Source organism: Nasonia vitripennis, chromosome 1 (genome assembly GCF_009193385.2).
Source record: "Nasonia vitripennis strain AsymCx chromosome 1, Nvit_psr_1.1, whole genome shotgun sequence".
NCBI classification, from domain to species: Eukaryota; Metazoa; Arthropoda; class Insecta; order Hymenoptera; family Pteromalidae; genus Nasonia; species Nasonia vitripennis.
In genome coordinates this window covers 23,787,595-23,810,925 of record NC_045757.1, presented here as the reverse complement: position 1 = coordinate 23,810,925, position 23,331 = coordinate 23,787,595, and the positions used below count along the sequence as shown (strand labels likewise).

General features: G+C 44.5%; 3 protein-coding genes across 4 annotated transcripts in view; 2 read left to right on the top strand and 1 right to left on the bottom strand.

Moving 5' to 3' along the window:
- Window positions 1-23,331, bottom strand: part of LOC100115031 (Krueppel-like factor 7) — a 378,332-nt gene that overhangs the window by 47,368 nt on the left and 307,633 nt on the right. The window lies entirely within an intron of this gene.
- On the top strand, window positions 3,674-5,127 carry LOC107981327 (low-density lipoprotein receptor-related protein 2-like). 2 transcript variants are annotated; one of them, XM_016986813.2, is made up of 2 exons: window positions 3,674-3,821; window positions 3,904-5,127. In XM_016986813.2, the coding sequence occupies exons 1-2, from the start codon at window positions 3,731-3,733 to the stop codon at window positions 4,962-4,964; spliced, it is 1,152 nt and encodes a 383-aa protein (XP_016842302.1). In that variant the 5' UTR covers window positions 3,674-3,730; the 3' UTR covers window positions 4,965-5,127. The 2 variants fall into 2 exon arrangements, with proteins under 2 accessions (XP_016842302.1, XP_016842307.1); XM_016986818.2 differs by having other exon boundaries at window positions 3,682-3,821; window positions 3,908-5,127.
- LOC100115160 (low-density lipoprotein receptor-related protein 2) lies at window positions 5,361-7,327 on the top strand. Its single transcript, XM_001599917.5, has 2 exons — window positions 5,361-5,574; window positions 5,953-7,327. The coding sequence occupies exons 1-2, from the start codon at window positions 5,469-5,471 to the stop codon at window positions 7,002-7,004; spliced, it is 1,158 nt and encodes a 385-aa protein (XP_001599967.1). The 5' UTR covers window positions 5,361-5,468; the 3' UTR covers window positions 7,005-7,327.

The window sequence follows — 23,331 nt, the reverse complement described above, 5'->3', positions numbered from 1 at the left end:
GTATACTGTCTCCGAAGCACGTCGACTTCGGACTTTTTGCCGATCGGCTCGTCGAATTGATTCGGCGGTCATTCCACCGCGCAGCTTTCGAACGGAAAAAAGACAGCATCCTGTTAAAGTTCGCGAAGAGTATAGCTGCTGCGCGGCATTTCGCCGACTCGGAGAAAGGAAAGAAGTGATTTTTAAATTGCGTTTGACAAATTAAGGGAGAACCTGATGCACCGAGCAGCATGTGTGGTGGGAGTATGGGCTGCTGCTTTTTTTACCGGAGTATCTGGAAAAGGGATGCTGACTCAACCGCGAGATGATAATTTATTTCGATTGCTTCAGAGTTGCGCGGTGAAGTCAAGAGAAGATAGTTGCCCGCACATCTGTGGATGAGAATTTCTTGTCGCTAAACTCGTGGTGAATGTTGTTGCATCTTATTGTACGATTTGTGCGTATGATAACGTTTGCACGATAAATTATAAAACAATGATGAATTTTGCGAGTGCTGTGACAATTTTATAATATAAGATAAAACATGCTCTAAGCCAACTGATAATTCTGCGTAAAAATGTTAACCCACAAAAAGTCTATTTCAATATTATCGTACACCAAAATAACAAGCCAAAATGTAAAATTACTGATGTGAAACCGCGTAAGTAGGCAAATAAAATTCAAGTATTTATAAGAATCTTAACATTTCCGAAAATTGTATTATCATGCTCCAGAAGAAAACATCAGTTAGTGATAGACAAGAAACTAAAAGGTTGAATATTATAAAAAAACGCGACAGCTGAGCGTCCCCGGAATAAAACGTACAAAAGTACGCGCGCTCGCGTCTTATAAAGCCGTCGCGAGTTCGCCGCGGGGGTCCGGCGTTCATCGGGCGTGTTGCATCGCTCGCCAGCATAAATTACGCGCGATTTTGCATCAAGCCGTGAACTAGAAGAGCCGTCAAGATCATCAGAAACCATACGAGGCAAATTGTATGCATACACACATCAATTCTGGCAAAACGTGTCCCTGGTCTAGAGAATCCAGCGAATTATAAACCAAAAATAAGTTAATTTTTCAAAAATTAGCCACATAAGCCAACGAAATTAACTAACGGCATTTAATATTCAAACCGTTTTCAAGTGAATATAAGCTAAATGGCGATGCAAGAATAGTTTGCTTTAAAAACAAGTCGATCCAAGTGAATTTTACGATTAGTTTTAGTGTGCAGTGTACGCTTATAGCACTACCCGTATATTTGACGAATTCTAAAGATGCTCTCACACTCTCCCAATACAGGATTTCCGTCGCTCGCCTGCAATATTCATCATGATTTATCGCGCAATCCCGGTGCAGCAATTATAAGCGCGCGAGAACCGGTTTGCGCTGTACGGGGGAAATAATGCTTGTGTATACGCACTGGTCCCTCTTTTGATTTTCGAGCGCGACTTTTTTCCTCGCCCGTACCCACGAAAGCTTCTTTTTACTCGTGGATTTTCGAAAATTCGATGCTCCGCTCGTTGTGATTGCGCTCGCGTTACTTTAATAAACCCGCCGCGGCGCGTATGTAGCTTCTTTTTTTCCGCGATATGGGAGTATAATTTTTCGCCATAAATATTGAGCAAGCAGCGAGATTCGAGATTAATTTTTGACCGGCGCGCGCTGACCATAGGAGAGAGACGATATAACTTCAATGGAGGAAGTTAATTTTTCATAATTAATTTTACGCTGTCCCAGTAAAATTGCCACACTTTTTCGCGTAAGTATAAATTTTGAAGCGACGTCGTTTTACATCGATCTTTTGTACGGGAAGGTTTTGATCGGAATCGAGATTAGAAAAACATCCTATATAATTATATGATCACCATAAAATAAGTTTTGATTTGAACATTTCGAATTTGAAATTATAAATTAATCTCTGAAATACTAAATGGATCAAACCCAGTTTTATACATTGAGCAATGTTCAACTCATTACGATGTCTGGTTCAAGTCCTGACAATTTTTCCTCTCCCGGAGTTTTAATTGTCGTGCCGAATAACGGCGCAAGCTCCAAAATTATCATTTTCAATATGAGTAGGGCGCATCTCAGTATAAAAAGGCGCGCGAAATGTGATTCCGCTGAGCCCGGCATCGAAATCTCTCCCGTATTATAAGTATTCAGAGTCACGTACATAAGCGCAAGGTGAAGAGTGTAGACAACGTAAAGGAGTGATTGGTGTTGCTGGAATTCACTGATAATGCATATATAATATGATTTTGTAGATACCATTAGAATAATAAGCGTTAGTTTTATAGAGATTAGTTAGAATTTTACATTCATATTAATGTATCGTATAATGCATTCAATAAACTAAATTGTAAATTGAACCGAACTATTTCTTTAATGCAACAGCAAATTTATATAAACAGACTTCTATCCGCATCTACAGCCCCAACTCGAATCCCAAACGCTATCCTATAAAGCATCGACTACAAAGGCACGGTATCTCATAAGCCCAACTTACACACACACACACACACACACACTAAAGCTTAGTCGTAATATCAGTCCTAAACGATAATCGGGGGCGACATCTCCGAGGCTTCTTCCTCCGCCTGCGAGCTTTCCACGGCTCGTTAGCGCGCGCTGCGGCGGCGGCGCGACCGCGTGACCAACGAGGTGTTTCCTCTCCTCCCCGATAGGGAATCTCCTTGTTCGGTCGCTTGTTTTCCGCCGATTACATCGCTATGTAAATTTATTGTTCCGAGCCACGCCGCGCGAGAGCACGACTATCCTCCGCTTATTCGCGCTAGCGCGCACGCGCATATAATGCATTCGAGGCGCCGCGGATTCTATTATACACGGAATCTCTCCGAGTCGAGACAGTAGTTATATCTGCTCTTTTTTCCTTCACTTTTAGCTGTGTCTTGAAAACCGACTGTATATGAGTATACGTAAAAAATGTTCCCGTTTTCTTCATGCCTCTTCGAAAAAACGCCGTGAAGCAACTCGAGGCCCCACACGCTGCTGAAATCACGCGCTTCGGTAATTACATCCCTCGGGAGACTATTTTCCATTTTTCCACGCGCGCGCAAATGTATACAGCGCGCCGAGAGTTGGCGAGTTTACGAGCCAGGCGATTGTGAAAATTTAGCCTCCGGTGAGATTTTAGCGCCGGTTTCTTAGGATATGGGCGTGGAGATGTCGGCGTGTAGTGCCTTGGATATTACGCATGTGGCCCGGATGCGTTCTCGTGTGTTTTATAATATTTTCTTTTCAACAGAGTCCGTATTCATAAAATTACAATTTATTAAGTGAATCGTAAACAAATCTTTGAAATCAGGTCCTAACAGACATCTCACAAGTGCAGCTTTGGATCGCTCCGTCCCGTGGGTGCGGAAGTGTTTAATGCGAGAAACCGATACATCCGTGCTTTTCGTTTTTCGACCGCACCTTTCAAGAGCTTTGATTCTCTTACGCAAGCCGGTACGACCGTAAAAACGCACGAATAAATAAAAGCAGTTTGACGTTTATTTTTTTTTCTTCGACTACTTTCTAAACACTCATATCCACATACGACTCTGTCGAGAGCACAGATAAGCCCCAAAAAGATAGTGGATTCTGTACTACTGGTTATCCGAAAGCAGTCTATAGGAAATGTAGTCTTCATAGATATTTCCGATAACAAGAGCAAACGCCGCCAGTCGCTCGTAGAACGGACCACTGGCCAGACGTACTTTGTACATTTCTCGAAATTATTTTTCTAAAAATGAAGGAGAAAGTGTTCGGTTTAATTTTTCTTTGGCTCGCCGTGAAAGTATGTGAATGTACGAATAGTTCTGGCAAATGCGACGTAAGATGTGAGTTTCAAAAATTGAATTTTATATTTTGCCTAAAAGTAATTTTCGTTGGAGTTAATCGTTGAATATAACATTCATGCAGACAGATATCCTGTGGACGAAAAGCCCGACCTATTCCTTAACATCAAGCACGAAGTGGATCAAGGTACCTATGGCATTGGAATATGTCGAATTCGTCACGAGGCAAATTCGGTATTAGACATTTTCGAGAGCACACCTTACTACGAGGAAGGGCAGGAAATCTCAATATCGAGCCTCCACTACGATGCCCAAGATGACGCGATCCTATACTTTACAAGAACCAAAAGCTCGATGGCGAGGCTCTACAAAATGCGCCTGAACGAGACTAATCGGGAATTGATATTCGATCAAGAAGAGCTTTGGAGTTTGGGGTGGCCTTTCACCAGTTTTCTGATAACGAATACCGCTTACGACTGGGCAGCGAGAAATTTGTACATGAATTTACACTACTTTGTAGGGGTCATCAACATCGAAAATCCGTGGAACATCAGTGTGATACTGAAAAAGCGAGAATTTATCTCGGACATCGCTGTACATCCTAACAAAGGTTATTTCTTCTTCGTCGACAAAGCTTCTAGAGCTAGATCTTTGTCCGACATAAGTATTTACAGAGCTCATTTGGACGGCACCAACATCGTCGAATTCCGAAATACCAAGAGCAGCAAGAAGTACATAACGAACATAATGCTGGACTTTTACGAGGACAAGTTGTACTGGAGTATACCTGATTCGGAAGTGATACAATACTCGAATCTGGACGGCAGCGATATCAGAACCGTAAACAACGTTCGTGTTTATTATGATATACGGAGCAGCGCAGCTAGAACCCTGGCTATCGACAGGCATTACGTCTATTATCTTCTGGCTCACTCTAAATCGGTTCGTCGACTCGAGAAAAGAAGCTATTTGGAAGACGAGGATTACGAAGTTTACAACAGAGAACAGATCAAGGAGATCATGGTTTTCACGTATGCCTCGCAGAAGATCAGAAACGATCATCCCTGTAGGAGTGAAAATAGCGATTGTCCAAAATATTGCTTTGCAGTACCGAACGATGATTCGATACAAGATGTTTGCGCGTGTAGTTTTCTTGAAGATACGTGCGACGAGGTATTAGAATAATGATTTGTACTATAGTTTTATTCTGTAACGAAATGACTGACTTTAGATAATAATGAAGACGAATTTCTGTACTTGTTTACGAAAGACTGTTACTATTACGTATTCGTCGATGTAATATTCGTATTATTCATAAATTAAATAATAAACAAGTACCACCCAACTACTTCATTGATTTCTAATTTCCACTACGCAACCGTATCACTGACCATTTGATTTAAAATCATGAAAAAATCAAGCATCTTTTAAACCCAACGAAGTACGAAAAATCGTTATCGAGTAATTTCAGACACTCGATACCTTAAAATGTATGAAACTTGAAGTTCTGAAACATTTTTAAAACGTTTCAAAACATCTGTATCAATTTAAAGTCAAACGCGTGATAACCTCGGACATAATCTATTTAAAATGTGTACTGAATCACACAAGCGCTCACTCGGCGAGACGTCTACGAAGGAGCGTGAACTCAATTCGATTTGAGCGCTTCATTTGTTAACACGCTGCAAAATGAAATACAAAGACTGGAAGTTCCGCGCTGTTTTTATCGGGATTTTAGTGATTAGCAATAATCTTATCGTCCAGGGATTTCCGAACAATGGCTGCGCTTTGAGATGTAAGTTTGTGCATTTATTTTAATTGAATTACACGCAGATGTCTAGTCGAGAATTTTGTGTCACACTTTATTTTGATATCTGAATTATTGATTTTCAATGTTCAATAAAAAGAGAGAAGAATTTAAAATTTAGAAACTATTTGAAGTGTATATCTTCACGAAATTACGTGTTATTGTTAAAGGGTAAATGCGTAGTTACACTGTAGACAACACTCGCTCGAAACAAACATAATAATAGAGCGTCGATTGCTCTAAAACTATTGCAAAAGAATGTACTGATGGCTCAGCTAATTGCATCCAAGTTTTCGAAGCTCGCGTAGAAATAAAAATCTCGTCTCTTTTTATGCTATGCTAATACAGTACTTTATCGCAAAACAGACAAGAAGCATGTGGACGATAAGCCCAACTTCTTCCTGATGACCAATACTATACCGGGCATCTGTCGGATCCAACACGAGGACAATTCGACGATGAACTATCACCAGGACCGCAAGTACGTAGAGGAGATATACCCCCAAACCGTCATTGGTGGCTTGAACTACGACTCACGTAATGGCACGATCCTCTACTGGGCCAAAATCGCCAACGTGGACCACTCGCGCCTCTACAAAGTCCGACTAAACGACAGCCACTGGGAGTCGGTGCTGGACCAGGACGATGACTTTCGGGACATGTCCTACGACTGGGTGTCCAAGAACCTGTACATCATCATGGGTGTGCGCAACCTCATGGTCGCCGTGAACGTGGAGAACCCCTGGAGTCCTAGTGTTGTCATGTACGACAGGTCTCAGCTAACCAGTTTGGCTGTACACCCGAACAAGGGTTACCTCTTCTTCGTGGAACAGAGCCACTGGTACGGTGTACGCAACAAGATCCACCGGGCACACCTGGACGGTTCGAATGTTATCGAGTTCAATCGCACTGGCACCGATCAGCGCTACTACATCGCCAGCATCGTCATTGACTTTTACACCGACAGACTGTACTGGAGCGTCCCAGGAATGGACAAGATACAACACTCCAGTCTCGATGGTACGGACGTCAGGACGATCACAGGAGTCCGAGTGTACTCTGGCCAACTGGATCTGGCTTCACGAGTCCTGGCACTGGACAAGCACTACGTCTACTACAGAAGCTCGGAAAGTAACTCCGTGAAGAGGATAGAGAAGACGAGTGAAGCTAAAGATGCTGATTACGAGTTGGTGAACCAGGACCAGGCACCCATCACCGAGATCATGGCGTTCACCTTCAAAACACAAAAAATCAGGAGAGAACATCCGTGCTCGGATGGCACAGGTGGTTGTGAGAAGTTCTGTTTTGCTGTGCCGTATAACGACGGGCTAAAGAGGGTCTGCAAGTGCAGTTATAGTGAAGTGGTCGCAGTCGATGGTGTTTCCTGTGTGAAAAAGAGACACTCAGTGGGACGCTAAATTCGCGACGTGACTGTGCAGTGATATTTTTTTTAAAAAATTGGAAAACTGAGAAACTCTTATTCAATGCAATATTTAAGATGGACGATCGTGACACGTGTCAGTAAGACTATCAATATTTTGTTCCTTAATTAGAGAAATGAATGTATGCGACGTCTGTATGTTATATTATATGATTTATGTAGAACACGTGCATTAGGTAGATAAATTATTCAACATTTTTTACTCTAAAATTGAAACGATAATCACAACTGACGCAAATTAAGTGTATATTTAAATATTTAGAATTTCTATTGACCCAATAAATGTGATATACCAAGAAACGATTTCAATTCGAACCATATTTTCACATTCTTTTCATCACACAAAAAAATACAGTGTAATCGTAAAGGACGCAAAACACCTGTCTAAAAAATGAATACCGGTAGCAGGAGTCAGTATATGACTGGTGCTTCATTATAACGTCGTTGATCGATGGATGTTCGACTGATTAGCAATTATTATTCATCGCTGAGAGAATCGGTGCGCATGCCTGTGCGTGGGAGTAAGAGTCTTCTGTGTGAGAGAACCTATAACTCATATTAATTCGCTTTGCTTTGCATTTATGACGATTTCTATTATATCTTGCTACGAACACTCATTGAATCAACGCTACAATTAATTAATTTTATTATGCTTGATTGAAATTTAATTAATGTATAACAAATGCCGTTTTTTAATTATACTCATCAGAGCGTTTGTATGAATCTGAAATGTGCTTATCGTCGTATTAGAAAACGATTGCAGATAGCAACAACCAATTAGTTATAGTAGTGAACGTAAACGCCGCTAAATTACACGAAGAAAAATCCAGATCAAAGTTCACAGGCATACACTCGCGCACGCAGCTCTCCCGTGCTACAGAAACTACAGAAACAATGAAAGGCGCCCAAGCGCGGGAGGAGACGCGCGCGTATCCGGGTTATCTCTCGCAGGGTGTGCCGGACATTGCGAAGTTGACGGGGGCGTCGACACCCACAGTCTCCGGGACACACAATGAAATACGCGAGCGAGCGAGCGAGCGAACGAAAGAGAGAGATCATCGGTGTGCGCACGCCCAGTGATATCTTTCGTCTCATGCGCAGGCGCCCGACTTGTATACCTATACATATACATATTCGAGGGAGTCCTTTTATTTCGCGATGGCTGGAAGATGGGGTACAAGGTGCGCCATTGTGTTGCCGCGGATTTTTCGCCTCCGCGCGAGAAGAGAGAGTGATGAGATTTTCAGATGAGAGGGATTCCGAGATTAAGTGTGCGCTTGGCTTGTTTATTGATTGAGCTCGTGACTTTTTCATTTCGCGTTGTGGAGATCATTGTTTCGATTATTCCGGTTTAAGTCTTGAATGATCGATCGTCGGGACGAATTGAGGATTTGATCTATACCGTGAAAAAGTTTCGGAGCAGGCGAAAAGAACATTCTTTACGCTCGAGGCTTTGAACTTGCGAGACGCCGAGATGAATCGTGTGCAAAAGGAATAAGAAGATCAAATATATTATAAGAGTGACGCGCTATCGCCAAAATAAGAGGCAGAAGTCGGAGAAAAAAGTGGGTCTTCCAGAAAACTCGGTAAAACCGATCGTAGTTTCGAAATAGCTCTACAAAAAACGCTATACATATACTATATCTAATCTAATTTCATTCGGACGAAAAAAAACCTACCCCAAAATTAATTATATCACTTTATCAATTAACGCTCTCACTCTCACTCCTTCAAGCGCGGAGCAAAATCCAGCGCGCACATTGAAAGCGCACTATAATCAAGCGCAAAAAATTTTCGCAGGAATCATCAGATATACCCACACCTCGCCGGTGTGAATCCGGCCTCCAGATTCCTACCACAAGATTCGCCGGTCCCCACTGCTTTATGCGCACACACGTACACACAATCGGGGGCGTTGCGCCGATAATTTCACCGTTAATACTGAATTAAGGCGTGCGCGCGATATTTATCCGCGAAGCTGTGCACTGTATACATGCAGCCGTGATTTACTTCGAAGGTACTGTCCTCGGCGGCGATTTATCGGGGGTACGAGAGTCATCGTTTAAGGACACGGTTTTGCGTATATTATGCGCGGACCCGATGCGCGGCGAATTGAATTTTACCCGCGGCTTTAATTAACGCGAGATATTGCGTGATATAGTCGACGCGCTTTCGGTTTGTTTGCTGCGGGGTTTTTGGCTGTGTGATGGATGAGAGTTATTCGGTGCTGGAGAAGGATGATTCGGCGGGGCATCGGTTCTGTACGCGGATTGTGAATTATCGGTCTGTACTTTATACGGCGATGTCGGGGAGGAAAGCATCCGTTTTACGATTGTCTTTATCGGTTTGACTTCATTCCTTTTCAGATAAAAATATCTCATATTAACTGTAACCTTTTCTACTCTAAAAATAGCCCACATAACCGCATCAACGCGATTGTGCTCTCAGCTTTATTCGCTCGGGCGCAAGTCTCGCTGTCACGTAATCGAAGTAAATCACCAATGTCGATGGAATAAAGCGCTCTTGTATACCTACACGTAGGAACATACTACGGCAGCTCTTGACTGGCGCAAATTACGTAAGTCTCACCGCGCGGCGGCTCGTTGTGTACGCGAGTGTGGATTTTCCGTAAATGCGGAGAAAAGAAGGAGCGAGTTACGCGAGTTGTTATCGCTGGCCATTGTCTCGACATAAATTCGCCTACAGCGAGGCATAAGTCGGGGGATGTGTACTGGACGTTTAATTAGCCTGGAGCGTGTTTTGCTCGAACTTGTACACCCACGAGTGAGATGTGCGCAGTGGGTCTGAGTTCGAGCTAAGGTGGCTTGTACAAGGGACTTGGAGAGTTTGCGCAGGGAAATCGGTGGTATGTCGATGGTGTTGACTGAGCTATGAGTGTATATCACAGGCATTCGATTTTTTCCTTTGTCGTTCTAAAAGAGTGTTTGACTGATATTCGTTATATTTTTATATTGCGGTGGTTGATTTCTTTTAAAATCAATAATTGGATGGAAATATCAGTTTGATTATATCAGAGGTCCTGCATTTGTCATTAAAATATGTCAGTGGGATATGGCATTTGAGGCAAAATAGTAAACAACTTGTGTCTTGAAATGGAACTTTATAAAATGTATGCATCATTTAAATGCCTTGGTAATATAATAACAAGTAATAATCTCGCTAAAAAAAATTTTAATTTTTATTTACGATAACGTGCTATTAATAGCGTGATAAGTTATATCGCTTTATTTATAAAACTACAATCATCAAAATTCCCAGAAAAAAGGAATATCCTCCATACGTACATTCCAAGAACGCGCGTACGCTGTTACAAACGGAGAGGAGTAGCAACCTACTTTTACCCGTCGATAAATCATGAATAACATTGCCGTATTCAGAGCCGCCGCGTATGATTGCACGCGAGACATCGCTATCGCCATAGTCTTGCGGCCGTTGACGCAAGAAATTTCTCTCTCTCTCTCTCTCTCTCTCTCTCTCTCTCTCTCTCTCTCTCTCTCTCTCTCTATTTCATCCACAAACTTTATTATCTTCTCTTTGCACTGTGTGCCAGCTCTCTCCTTCTTCCACATTATAATATCCACACAAAACTCGGATCCTTCGATCTATCGCTTATTCCCGCGCACACGCACGCGTTAAACATGCCATCACAGTATAGAGCGTCTCGTAAATTCGAGATGACCGCTCTTTTGTCGCGCGCGTTCATATGCATTATGCAAGGAGCTGTTTACCAGGGAGTTTAAATTAGGACGCCGCCGCGAGAAGCCTATGTGGATTAGCATATCGGCGGGAGATTGATTTTTTTTACTCTCCGGTTTGTGTAAGCTTACCACTGCGCGCTGTTCGAGCAGCTTGTTCGAGGGAATTTAGGGCCGTCGTAAAGATCGCTCGCTTACCTGCAACAGAAATGAAAGGGATTGCGTTAATCATTAATATCGTGTGGTCGCTGGTTTATTGCTTTGTTTTGTCTGGTTTTACGATTTTTCGTAACGCGGCGCATTAGGATTTTCAAACCGTCTCTGTCTGTGTGTGTGTGTGTGTGTGTGTAATTACGTATGGTGTAATTTTTGAAAGTGCATTCGATTTATTTATATCTCGCTCCCCGCTGCTAGTGTACATTATACTCTCATTTATTAGGTTTCTTTTCAATTGGCCTGATCGACAGTAATAAATTTAATAGGGCAATTTACGTTATGTGAAAATTAGGCATCAGAAATAAATAGCGGCTCATAATACACACCGTAGCCTGCTGCGAGGTGTTAACGCCGCACGTTTTAGTTCATTGAATCTCGCGAAGCGAGAAAGTTCATATACTGCTAACAGATAAACAAGTAATTTTTCTTACAAACATCGCAGATGGCGAAACGCGCACTCGCCTAGTCACAGCAAACTAGCAGACAACAAAGATAAGCTCACGAACCTCCTCGTCTTATCGAAAATCTCGCAGAGTCCAAACTTCACTCAAAACTCAGCAGCCGTGAACACAACAAATCTCAGATATAAAATACTCGCACACGCAGCGTATAACTCTCTGACATAACTACACAATCGCGGAATCCGACGTATCTCTCTCCCACAAAATATAACGAGAGAAAGAGAGAGAGAGAGAGAGAGAGAGAGAGAGAGAGAGAGAGAGAGAGTAAGAGAAGCAATAATAATCCTAATCGCGCATCGGCTATCTCTCTCTCTCTCTCTCTCTCTCTCTCTCTCTCTCTCTCTCTCTCTCTCTCATCGTGTATACACACTTATATATAATAAACAATCCGCGATAAGGCGTGTCTGTGCGCGGAGTCTCGGAATTCCCGATATTGCATCCGAGAATTATCTCTCAATTAACGAATCTGTCTGCGGTGTTGGTTCTCGGGAAAAACGGATGTGTTTATTCCCCCCAATCTTTCGCGCCGATGCGCCTTCTACAGGCGCTTCAATAAACACTATAGCGGGGTGAAGGTGAGTTTTAGCGTCAGCAATTGTTAATTAAAATAACTGGAGATTCTCGGGGTCGATTGGTAATATTTATGGCACAAAGTAACTGAAACTCCTATCAGCGCGGAGGAGGAAGAGATGGGAAAAATTGATTTTCTCGCTCATCAATAACAACAATCCTCTCCAGAAATACATTTTCCTTGTTTACAGAAACGCTTCGTCGACGATACACGCAAAATCGACACGTTCTATATTTAGATTCCATACGAGCAAGCGAAAATTCACTGCTAAAATCTCTTCCCCGTGCACCTGCGCACGTAACTGACGGCGATAATGCATCGAGTCTCGGGCAATAATTATCGCCGAGCGCCACTCAGTCAAGTTCAACTCTCTCTCCCTGTGCACACGCACACTGCGCGCGGACGAGGGTCAAGTCGCGGGGTCAGGCGCGCGCGCGAGTCTCCCCCCTCTGTATACTCTTTATTCTCTCGTGGGAGAAAGAGAGAAACGCCGCGTTTGATTCTTTATGTACTTTACGACTCACTTGGCTCTTTGCTCCCTTGTAAGAAGTGGAAATCGGTTGAGTTGTGCTGCGGGTGGTGCCTACCTGTGGGGATTTATGCGAGATTCGCGAGGTGCCGGGTATGTGCTCGAAGGTGATTCGTCAAGGAGGTTTGACTCTTGACGTGGGGACGATCAAGTCGTGTTCTCACGAAGGGATGATTGGGTTTGGTGAAAAAGTATTGCGAGCTTTTCTTTAAGTGTGAGATGATATACGAATTTTTTTAAAAGTATACAAAATGTGAAATTATATGATTGATAACAGAAAGTTCTTTTAAAGAATCTCTATGCTGAATAAAAAATTTAGTTGCTACAAGTGAATCAGGCAATCGTTTTTTTCTTTCAAGAGGGTACACTCGAAGTTTTATAACGAGAAACTTATTACAAAATTCATCATCAACCAGACAAATGTACAAACCTCATAAAACCTCCCCAGCCACAAAATAGCAGCTAATAATCAAGCCCTTAGAAAAAAACTCTCGTAACGTGAACCGCATATCCCTAATCCAGCACCTCTCGACGCTCTCTCGCGAACTCAGCTCTCTCTCTCTCTCTCTCTCTCTCTCTCTCTCTCTCTCTCTCTCTCTCTCTCTCCCCTCGACACAGCACGTACTCACATACACACGTCGGCTCATTCATCACGGCCGTATCAAATTTTTCCGCTGTCCGATTCACTTCTTCCTGGCCGCTCTCGCGAGCGCGAGAACATAATGCATCACGAGAGAGTATAGCGAGCCTAGTATAGTCTCGGGACGTGCCGCCGTCGCTGCCTGCGCGTCTTATTACGTGATGCCGACTCTTTAAAATACGTCTTTCCGCAGCACGTGCACGATTTAGCGTTTTGCGAGGGGGAGAGCTCGAAGCCCATTAGGATCTACATAAACACACGCGTGAGCGAGGATTAACGTAACGCCTAATAACCGCCAAAGAGCCGCACGATCGGATGAGGCTGTGTGTGGAAAAAGAGCCGATTCGCGCCTCTCTCTCTCTCTCTCTTTCTCTCTTTCTCTTTTTCTCTCGCGGGCGATGACGTCGAGGCGTCGGATACTTTTTGCGCTCATCAGAGCTGTTTTTTGAACAAAGATACGGAGATTTTAAAATATGACGAATTTCGAGATTCGCAACGCGGAAACTACGTAATTGCCAGCGAGTATAGGTACGTGCCGGCTATCAAAATATTTACAAATGCGTTTCAAATGTAGCGACTTTCACTTGCGCAAGTATAGCTTACACACTCGCTGCCGGAATACATAGAATGCCCGAAATATTTAAACCATAAATCTCCTCTTCGGCTCAATCTCGCGCGTAACGAGTTTCGAATCCAGGCGAAAATTGTTTTCAAACGCAGTTTTGCAGAGTCCCGCAGTTTTTCAGTATAGAGACTATCCTCCGCGCCTAATGATTTTAAAATGAACGTATAGGATATACACAAAGTAATTGCATACGAGCCTTTTTTTCCTTGCGGTCGCGCTTAGCTAATTGCGCTTCATTTGGCGAATTACTCAAATGCAAGGAGGCCAGAATTAATTACCTCCGCGCGAGTGCGTATAACATCCCAGGAAGAAGCGGGGATATATATCTATAATTATACATGCGCTTCTCTTCAGCCGGAAACTTATCTTTATTTCGATCATAAATCGGACATGTTTCCGGGTATCAAAAATCAATTTAGCCCTCTGCCTTCGCTCGGACTACGAGCATCGTCATCGCTGCTAATTTACGGCGTGTGTACGAACGAGCCGCTAATTTCAGAGAGACTATGAGAGCCGTTGACGATAATTATAAGTATTTCGCTAAAAGGCGGCTCGCGATCATTAACAGTAGGCTCCGCGAGATAGCCGTGTAATTGTCTGCTCTTTCGACGCGATATTGTAATAAAGAGTGTAGACTTGAAATCGATACGACGTTTCCTGGTGTATTACGCGATACAAGGTGTTGATAATTTTTCAACGTCGTCGTCCCGTTACAAAAACCGATCAACTCTTCCTCAAAATCTCGTGTGCATAGCCGAAAAACCAGTAGGCAGGCAGTTTTCAATTGGCCTCGTATACAATCAGTACGGACCCACACACGGCAATCTCGAAAATTAGCACGCAATTTTGAGGAAAAAAAGCGAGCGCGCGCTGCTCTTTATCACCTACTTGCACGCGCGAATTCCGGATAAGGACGCCGCGGGCGAGCATTAGGATACCTCGGGCTGGAGCGAGAACGATGTTGCTGCACGCAAGTCTGCGTTATGATATCAGGAACACCGGCGTCGTGCCCAGAAAGAGAGACGGTCATTATGGGCTTTTGGGTTTTTTTGCGGGAAGACGCGCGGTTTAATTTAAGGGATTTTGGAGCTTTATGGCTGGGAAGTTGAGGTTTGTATTACAAAACTGTCGGCGAATTTTATGGTCCATGCATCATGCTTGTGCGTGTGATATCAGCGTGTATAAGCTTCAATAATTACACAATTTTGTAAAACTGATGAACAAAAAGAAATTGAAAAAATTGTCCTCCCTCGCGTCCACCCGAAGCATCGCAAAGCACACATACGCAACGACAGTGGCGCGTCTCTGAATCAGACGCCGGCAGCGCATTGCATCAGGCGCCGCTTTGCGGCCAATTAAACACGTCGCGCACTGCGTGCGATGCAGCGGCGGCTGCGCATAAGGGGAGAGAAGCACGAAACACGAGCTTCGTCGGTCCATAGGAATCCGATACGCGCGCTCGCGTGCAACCGCGGCTACTCGACTGCTAACATTCCCACCTGTGCCCGTGCTATCCGTGATCTCGTTGGCGCATCGTTGAGCTTTCGCTGAGTTTTTCTCTTCAAATCGTCGCCGATGTAATTACGTCGAGTATTCCGATGCTAATTAATGAAGTAGTGGGCGTGTAACGAATGATACTTCATAGAAAGTAGAAAAGTGCCGACGAAAAGCTACCGATCGAGAAAAATCCAGCGCCAAGGCCTCAATTACCCTATCATCCTATTCTTCCACTTGTCAGGCTCAGAGCCGCGCGCACGTGCGTGTATTTGGCTTACGGTACTTTAATTACACGCGACGCGAATTTTTCTCTCCTCGTACCAGTTTCTATCTCCACAATGCGTCCCCCTCCCCTCTTGCATTTTTCCAGCCATCCAAACCCGCGGTATTGACTCAAGAATCATTCGCCATTCAGCCGCGTCAATCAATCACGCCGCAATGAAGAGATGAGAAAAAAAAGAACCCGACGTACACCTACTTTTCTCTATTGAGAAATCAACGTGTTCGACATCCAGCGATGATTCGGCAGAAAAGCGCTGCAACGCCACGCCTTCTAGAGGGTATTATAGATACCTACACCGACCGCGCAATCGTCGGGCTATTGTTGCTGAATAGATCTCGAGTTCAAGGGTATGTATTATAAGCGCGTGTCATTTTTGTTGCGGAGAGCCGACACGATATTGTCAGCTGGATCTCAATGCGGATTCCTTTGTACACACGAGAGAGAACTGTTCATTTGTTTCCGAAATAGTTATAAATATTCTTGCTCGATCTGGTATAGAGTGCATTTGCCTGGCGAGGCGAGGAAGAAAAAATAAAGCGCATCAGTTTAAATCACCCGCGTGATTCACAAGCATACACGGGCGCAAATATTTGCCGACTTGTAAGTGCATACTTTGGCTCTATCGCGCTGCAGTCACTCGATACCGCGCGCGGCGAACTTTTGCCGCCAAGGCTCTGTCTGGACTCGCAATTAGTTAGCCAGAGCCGTATACGCTCGTCTCATTTCTCTCTGTCGAGGCGCCACTTCATCTCTTCTGTTCCTCTGTCTTTTTTTGTACTTTATTGGCACGCATTCTTTCGCTTCTAAAATTCGAATCGCGCAACTGAATTGAAAGCAAACCTTTTTGGAAAAAGTGAAAATCGACTCTAACGAGCCTCTTAATTTTCAATCGCTCGTCGAGTCGAAACGCGTGCAAACGACCTGAGAACGGGGATCCCGACGCGATTATATTGTGGACACATGCGCGCGTGTAATCGTCAGCCGCAATAATAAACGGAATTTACATAATCCCGGAGGCAGGAGGCCGTATCTCGCTAACTGAAAACGCGCCGGACTCACGCAACTCTCTCGCGAAAGAGGAAAGCGAACCGATGCTCTTCATCACTCGTATCGACTAGTAAATAATCGTTCGATCCTGCGGAGCAGATAAAAAAATTAATTAACCCGCGAGGTGAAAAACGAGCGTTTAGCCGCGAGACGTTTAATTTTCCGTCGGTCTGAGTAATCGGGATAAGATAATCCAAGTGCGTGAGTGCGCGCGAAGCCCTGAGTTTCATTAAGATTATCGCGCGGGGATGACGAAGCGATGGGGGATTAATTTCGCAGTCGATTGGATGCGGGCAATATTGTTTAGGGGCGATATTATTTTTATACTGCAGTCGGGGATGGAATGCGGAAAGTTTTCCAGCCTTAACAGGTGTTATGAATGGCGTTTTCGTATATGGCGAGTTGAGATTTTCGAGACTGAAGGTTTTCGGCTTGTTATTGAGAGACGCTGATGCGAGACGACCGACTTTCGAGCATAATATCCCCCTATACGGCTTATCTCGCATCTACTTGATTATTTTACATAAGTAGTTACAATTTTCTGTAACGCACTGCGCCGCGTAATTAGCCAAACGAGTTTTACCACTTGTCAGCTCGGTCTACTTCGCGGGGATATGGTATCGGAGCAGGAAAAGTCCCTTTCCACGCTATAGAAGAAATAGCAAACTTTCATCCTACTTCTACCGAGCTACGTCAAAAGCACTACCTTATATTATACCATGCATAAAATTATCAGCACAGGTTTAAAAGCTTTCGAGTAAAAGCGTACGAGTATTACTCAATGATCCTCCCTTTCGAAATCCGCTAAACTGCCTAGATGAATCGGCGCCGATTTCCCGCTCGCGATCGGCCAATTATGCCGCTCGAGAAATCAATTAACGTCCGACGCTTGTAATGATGCCGGCGCGCGAGGCATCGATTTGCGCCGACTGTATGAGAGCCGCGAGTGTGCAGGCGTTAATTGAAAGCGCAAAGATGCTTTCGCGGAGAGCGAGTGTATGCAGCGCAAATATTCCACGGCTGATCGTTTTGTGCGTCGCGCTAATCAACGCCCTCGTACAACGAAAGCTGACGAACAATGGATGCGGTGTGTGAGATTCAATGGTTGAACAAGACTCGCCACAAAATTGGGGTGATCGAAAGGAGTGTAGTATACGTACCTGAAACAAAAAGAAACATTTTTCGTTTAGTATACGTAGATAAATATCAGTATACACATAATAACGACATCTCAATCCATCCCCACGTGCACACACAAAACAAAACCCGCATATCAACCCAGAGCAAACCCGTCGAGCAACCGCGGGCCGCATCTCCTTTACTAATATACACACTAACGCAGCAACGTCTCACTGTGTTGACAGCTATTACACGCATCATTTGTGCCGCGCAGCGGCTCGAAACTCGGCTCGTCGTCGTGGTCGTACAGAAACTCGCTCAGACCACCTCTCGCGGCGTTATCGATTATCCGTATAGCCGAGACTCGCGCGAGCGCGATAGATTAACTAGATTAAGCTGCGCTACCGCGGATACTTGTTATTTGATTTATCAAGGGACTGGGATCTCGAACGCCTGCTGCCGCCGCCGCCGTTGCTACTGGCTTACGCTTATATGCTATACTCTCTAGCCTATGTGTGTATGTGTGTGAGTTGCCCTCGCGCGGACGCGCTTTTATAATTACGTGTGTGTTTGGAGGCCTTGTTAATTACTCGGTCAGTCGGCCGCTTGCGAAAATGGATAAATCACTGTGAGAACGAATTTTCCGAAGGTATATGCGTATGTGTATACTGCACACGTGGGGTAATTAGGGTCCGTGTTCGGGAGAGTGTATATTGTTTGGATTTTCCGAGATATTTTGGCGAGGGTGGTTGGGCAATAGATTAAATAATCGAATTTGGTAAGAAGAGCATTGTTCGGGTTGGGTTTTTATTTCGCGGGCAGCAAATTCTTGTTGGATTTTAATTCCCCAAAACATAAAGCTAAGCAATTCGCAGCGTTTATACGTTTTCGTAATTTCCCCCAACGATCCGCCGAGAAAGTCCCTATTATCCCATTATCACAAAAGTCATCCGTAAACATCATTCCTACAGCGATTAATTCTCTCGGGCAAATTACAGCGCAAGAGTCCGTTCATAATAGACTCGATTATCGAGCGATAATTCAACGAAAAAGCTGTAGTCGGTTAAACGCTTGTACAAAGGCCGCCGCAAAACTTATTTTGCGCAACTATGCGCTCGTTACATCGGCGGCGCACGCGTGCGTCCACTTAGCGCAAAATGTTTTCCCCCCTTTTTTTAAGTTCAGCGCAAGAGGGGCGCCACGTATTTGCATTTACTTTTGTACGTGTGTTACGCGGTGTTGATCCGCCGGAGATTAGTCCGAGGGTTATTGCTTCATGTACGTTATACGTATGCGCGCACAAGTGTACGTATAGTGTCGTGGACGATTAATTTGTATTTTAGTGCAGTAGGCTGCTGGAGGTTTTGAAAGATGTAGATGTTGCATGTAAATTTTATCGCTCGCTACTTTTAAGCAGGTGGATTTAGAGCTAGAGAGAGAGAGAGAGAGAGAGAGAGAGAGAGAGAGAGAGAGAGAGAGAGAGAGAGAGAGAGAGAGAGAGAGAGAGAGAGAGAGAGCTGATTTCGATAGATTTGTGTAATGAGCTTTTTGCGTACAGGGTGAAAATATTTCGTTTTGCGAAGTCATTATAATTCCGTTCGTGAGTGGAAAACGATAATCGCATATCGAGCAAAAAGATGAACTATACAGCACCGATGCGAAAGTGCCGCAAACACGATCGCTTAACGCCTCTCGCATATCTTCGGCGTCGCACGGGTGCATGTACCAGCAGACGCACACATCCCGTTCGCATGAATTAATTACGACGCGGGCGTTTAACGAGCTGTTTTACGAGCCGTCGGCCGGAACCCCGGGGACGACGATGAGCGCGCGTATTACCGTCGTTAGGCCCTTGAAGGTGTCTTCGCTTTTGTTGGCATACAATTTTACAGTTTAATTGTGCACTCAGATATGAATTCAAACAAATTTTTTTATCAACGAGGTTTTTATATGAAAAACTCGATTATTTCATGTATGATAGCATGAGCGGCCCTATAAGCAGTCAATAAAATGCAGTTTGAGCATGTAGGTGACATACTGCTACTATAAAATATGCCCCAGATTTGCAGATAACGAATGCGGGAAATATAGTGAGCCGCACCTATCGTCGCTGGGCCAGAGGCATGAAGAGTTTAGGCAATCGCGGTCTTGACGCACGCATAAATCGGAATGTCGTAAAATTCATCGTATCATAACTATATGTACCGTAAACATATCCGCTGATATTCGGATGAGTCTTTTTTGAGTGAAAATCTAAAAAAATGTTGGCATGTCCACTGGTTTTTTAAATAATCAACGTCTACGTTTCACCACGATTCTTTTAAAAACTTTTCATTAATATACCGTCCAAGCAAAACACTCTAAATCATATAATCATACTTAACATATACTACACCAAAGGGCATTTCCATTGAAACACAACACTCCGCATACCAAGCAGCCAAGTTGTCATCCCAATCTCCCATCCAACCCCATTGAATCCCGACAAACCCACGAAAAAAAGAAAATACACCGCCAACCCCCCGTATCCCTCATACAACTCTCATCTCCTCCTTATATCAGATACTCCATAGAGGCTTCTTCCCTCGGCGGCGAAAACGCACTCCACCGGCCGGCATGTGCCGTGCATACAGCAGCAGCTCGTTATCAGCGGGGCTACATCTTATTTTACGCGCTCTTCAGACCCGCCGACATTTCTATGCTCCGGCTATGACGTCGGCGGCGCTCCTCTGACTCCTGCTAGACGCAAATTGACCAGATGCTCTTATACCCTATAAGTCGGAGGGGGAGAGCCGAGCTACACGCGTACGTATGCATGTCTTCGTGTATAGTATACATACGTGGGAACCCGTCGCAATCGAAATCCTTGCATCTTCTGTGCTGTGTGTCCGAGATCCAGGGAAAAAAGCTCGCGAAGAGCTTTTTACTAGAGAGATGTGTTTATGCTCCTCGCGTGTGTGCGCGTGTATACACTAACGCGACTATTGGGAAGTAGCTTTTTGCTGATGGCTGGACGGATTGCAAGAAAGAGAGGAGGACGCGCGAACGTGGCTGAAATCTCGGGGTATGATAGTCTTGAACCGTGTGTTATTCGAGAATCATCTTGATGCGCCAACGGCACGAACTTCCGTTTCGTACACTCGAAGTTTTGAATTTATTAATATAACGAGCAACGTTTAATTATTTCTGAAACGTGAATCAGCCGCGACGCTCGCGCGATCTCGAATAACCGGTATGGGATATGCAGAGCGAGCAAAAGAAGGAGTATGTGCGCGGATTCCAATATTTGTAAATCGGAAAAGAGAAGAATAAGAGGAGGGCGAAGAGCCAACGCGTAATATGCGCAGGTATATCCCTCCAATTACAAGCGGCGCATTTGCTCAGCGCGGCAGGTGCGTTTGCTCATTGTACCGTCAGCCGGCGAAAGGACGAATCTGTCATCTCTTTTCGCTCGGCTTTCAATGCGTGGACTTTTTATTGTTTTCTTTATTTTGTATAGAACCGAGAGGTGGAATATTTTTTTTTGGTTTAATTTTATCATATGGATGCGCTGAAAACTATCCAAATCAACAACAGACGAATAAACAATAATCCACTGAGCCGTTGCGCATGAAAGCAATACAGCTGATCGCCTTCCCAAATACATGCACACAGAGCCATCGGCAGCCCGTGGGAATAAGCCGGCGTGTAATAAGTGCACTTGCTCGCTTCCCTAGAACGGGATTTCGCGTACACGCGCTCGCTTCTCTCCTCCTCTTTCTCCACTCCTTTTCTCTCTCCTCTTCTCTGCGCGGTGTATAGGACTCGTGCGCGCGATAGCATAACGGAATGCCCCTCTCGCGCGAGCGTCTCCCTTTTTCTCTTCTTCCACGTCGCGATCGACGCGCGATATTCGCGAGTCGTCGCACGCTTCTTCCATTATCGCTCGGCTGTAAATAAAGACGAGAGAGAGAGAGAGAGAGAGAGAGAGAGAGAGAGAGAGAGAGAGAGAGAGAGACGCTCTCGTGTGCGGAGGTGGACTTCTGAGCTTTACTGCGACAAGTCTCGGGTAAGTATATATGAGATGGTTCGAGTGATTTTTGGTGCTGCGAGAGCATTGGGAGGCAGGACTTTTTCGATGTTTCAATTTTTGTGAGTAGCGCTGGAAGCACGACGTAGAAAAGTTGGCGCTTCAGTAGTAACAGTTAGGGAAAGATCAGACGATGCGTGTACTAGATAAAAGAGTTACGAAAGGAAGATTTTTATCCTCGTGTTGTACAGCGGTAATATCCTGTTCGCAATCCAGTAAAGCAGCTCTTAATACGAGTTACTTAATAAACGGTCGAAAACAAGCGCGCGAAAGCTTAGCGCATAATTTAGCCCGCAACTCGCACTTTACGATTATTGAAAAGGGCGTTACCTCTCGCAATTCCAAGAAGCTTATAAAGGCAGCATAACACTCGATTTATTGATTCTTTTTCGAACTATTCACGCGCGCACACTAGCGGGCCGAGAAAATTTAATTTTCCCCGCTCGCAAAGCGCCGTAAAATATTTACCTTCCATCTCTCTCGCTGACCATATCGAAAAACAAGAAGCAACGGCGCCCTGCACTAAAACCGAACCGACACCGCGCGGCATCCCGAGCATTTAACGCCTAGCTCACTCTCTCTCTCTCTCTCTCTCTCTCTCTCTCTCTCTCTCTCTCTCTCTCTCTTCGCTGGTTATAAATTCCTTTCAAAATTAAACAATGAAAATAAATCTCCTCAGCAGCGAATACATTAGAGCCGCTCGCGCTCGCCAAAAGGGAAAAATAAGAAACGCTCGCGAGCGCGAGAGAAAAACGTGTGTAGTGCGCCGGGAAATTCGAAGCTCTTCTCTCTCTCTCTCTCTCTCTCTCTCTCTCTCTCTCTCTCTCTTTCTCTCTGGCGTGAAAGTCATCGCTGCTGCTGCTGCACGTCCTGAAACACGAGACGTCTAGTGCTGCAAGTGTACCAAGAAAGAAAGAAAGAGAGAGAGAGAGAGAGAGAGAGAGAGAGAGAAAGAAAGAGATAGTTCCGCCCGTAAATCAAAGGGAGCTTTAAACGAACGGCGCGCGCTATGTTCGCGTTTAAAGATGCAATTATGGTCGAGGGGAATATAGGTGGAGAGGCTTCTTGAGAGCGAGCGCTTTTTGCGAGGTGCTGGCTTTGAGATTTTTTTCTTCTCCAGCGAGGGGGGTGTAAGTATGGGTGAGCTTTGACGATTGAAAACTGGTGGAGAAATTGTTATTTGATGACTCGAAAAGATATGAGCGATATTGTTTTATCGGACGTGAGCTTTGCAATAATACTCGGGAATAATTCGAAATTGACATCAGACTTTCTTCCAAAAGTTCGATAAACAAACGAACAAAAACATCGAAGCCGCACATTTGCATACCGTTTAAACGCTGCTCGATCCCATCCCACTGGCGGCTACAAAGGCATACGGCACAAACCAGGAAAGCCTTTCGCTCGCACGCGAAAGAAAGAAACGAAGTCGCTCTCGAAAAAACTCGAACTTCTGCATTGTCGGCACCGCGGCGGCGCGGAAGCCTTAATTATATATGCGGCACACATACCTACATGAGCAGCGGGACGG

Coding starts and splice junctions, on each gene's coding strand:
- LOC107981327 (XM_016986813.2), top strand. CDS start 3,731: ATGAAGGAGAAAGTGTTCGGTTTAATTTTTCTTTGGCTCGCCGTGAAA. Junction 3,822..3,903: donor TGGCAAATGCGACGTAAGAT/GTGAGTTTCAAA, acceptor ACATTCATGCAG/ACAGATATCCTGTGGACGAA.
- LOC100115160 (XM_001599917.5), top strand. CDS start 5,469: ATGAAATACAAAGACTGGAAGTTCCGCGCTGTTTTTATCGGGATTTTA. Junction 5,575..5,952: donor CAATGGCTGCGCTTTGAGAT/GTAAGTTTGTGC, acceptor ATCGCAAAACAG/ACAAGAAGCATGTGGACGAT.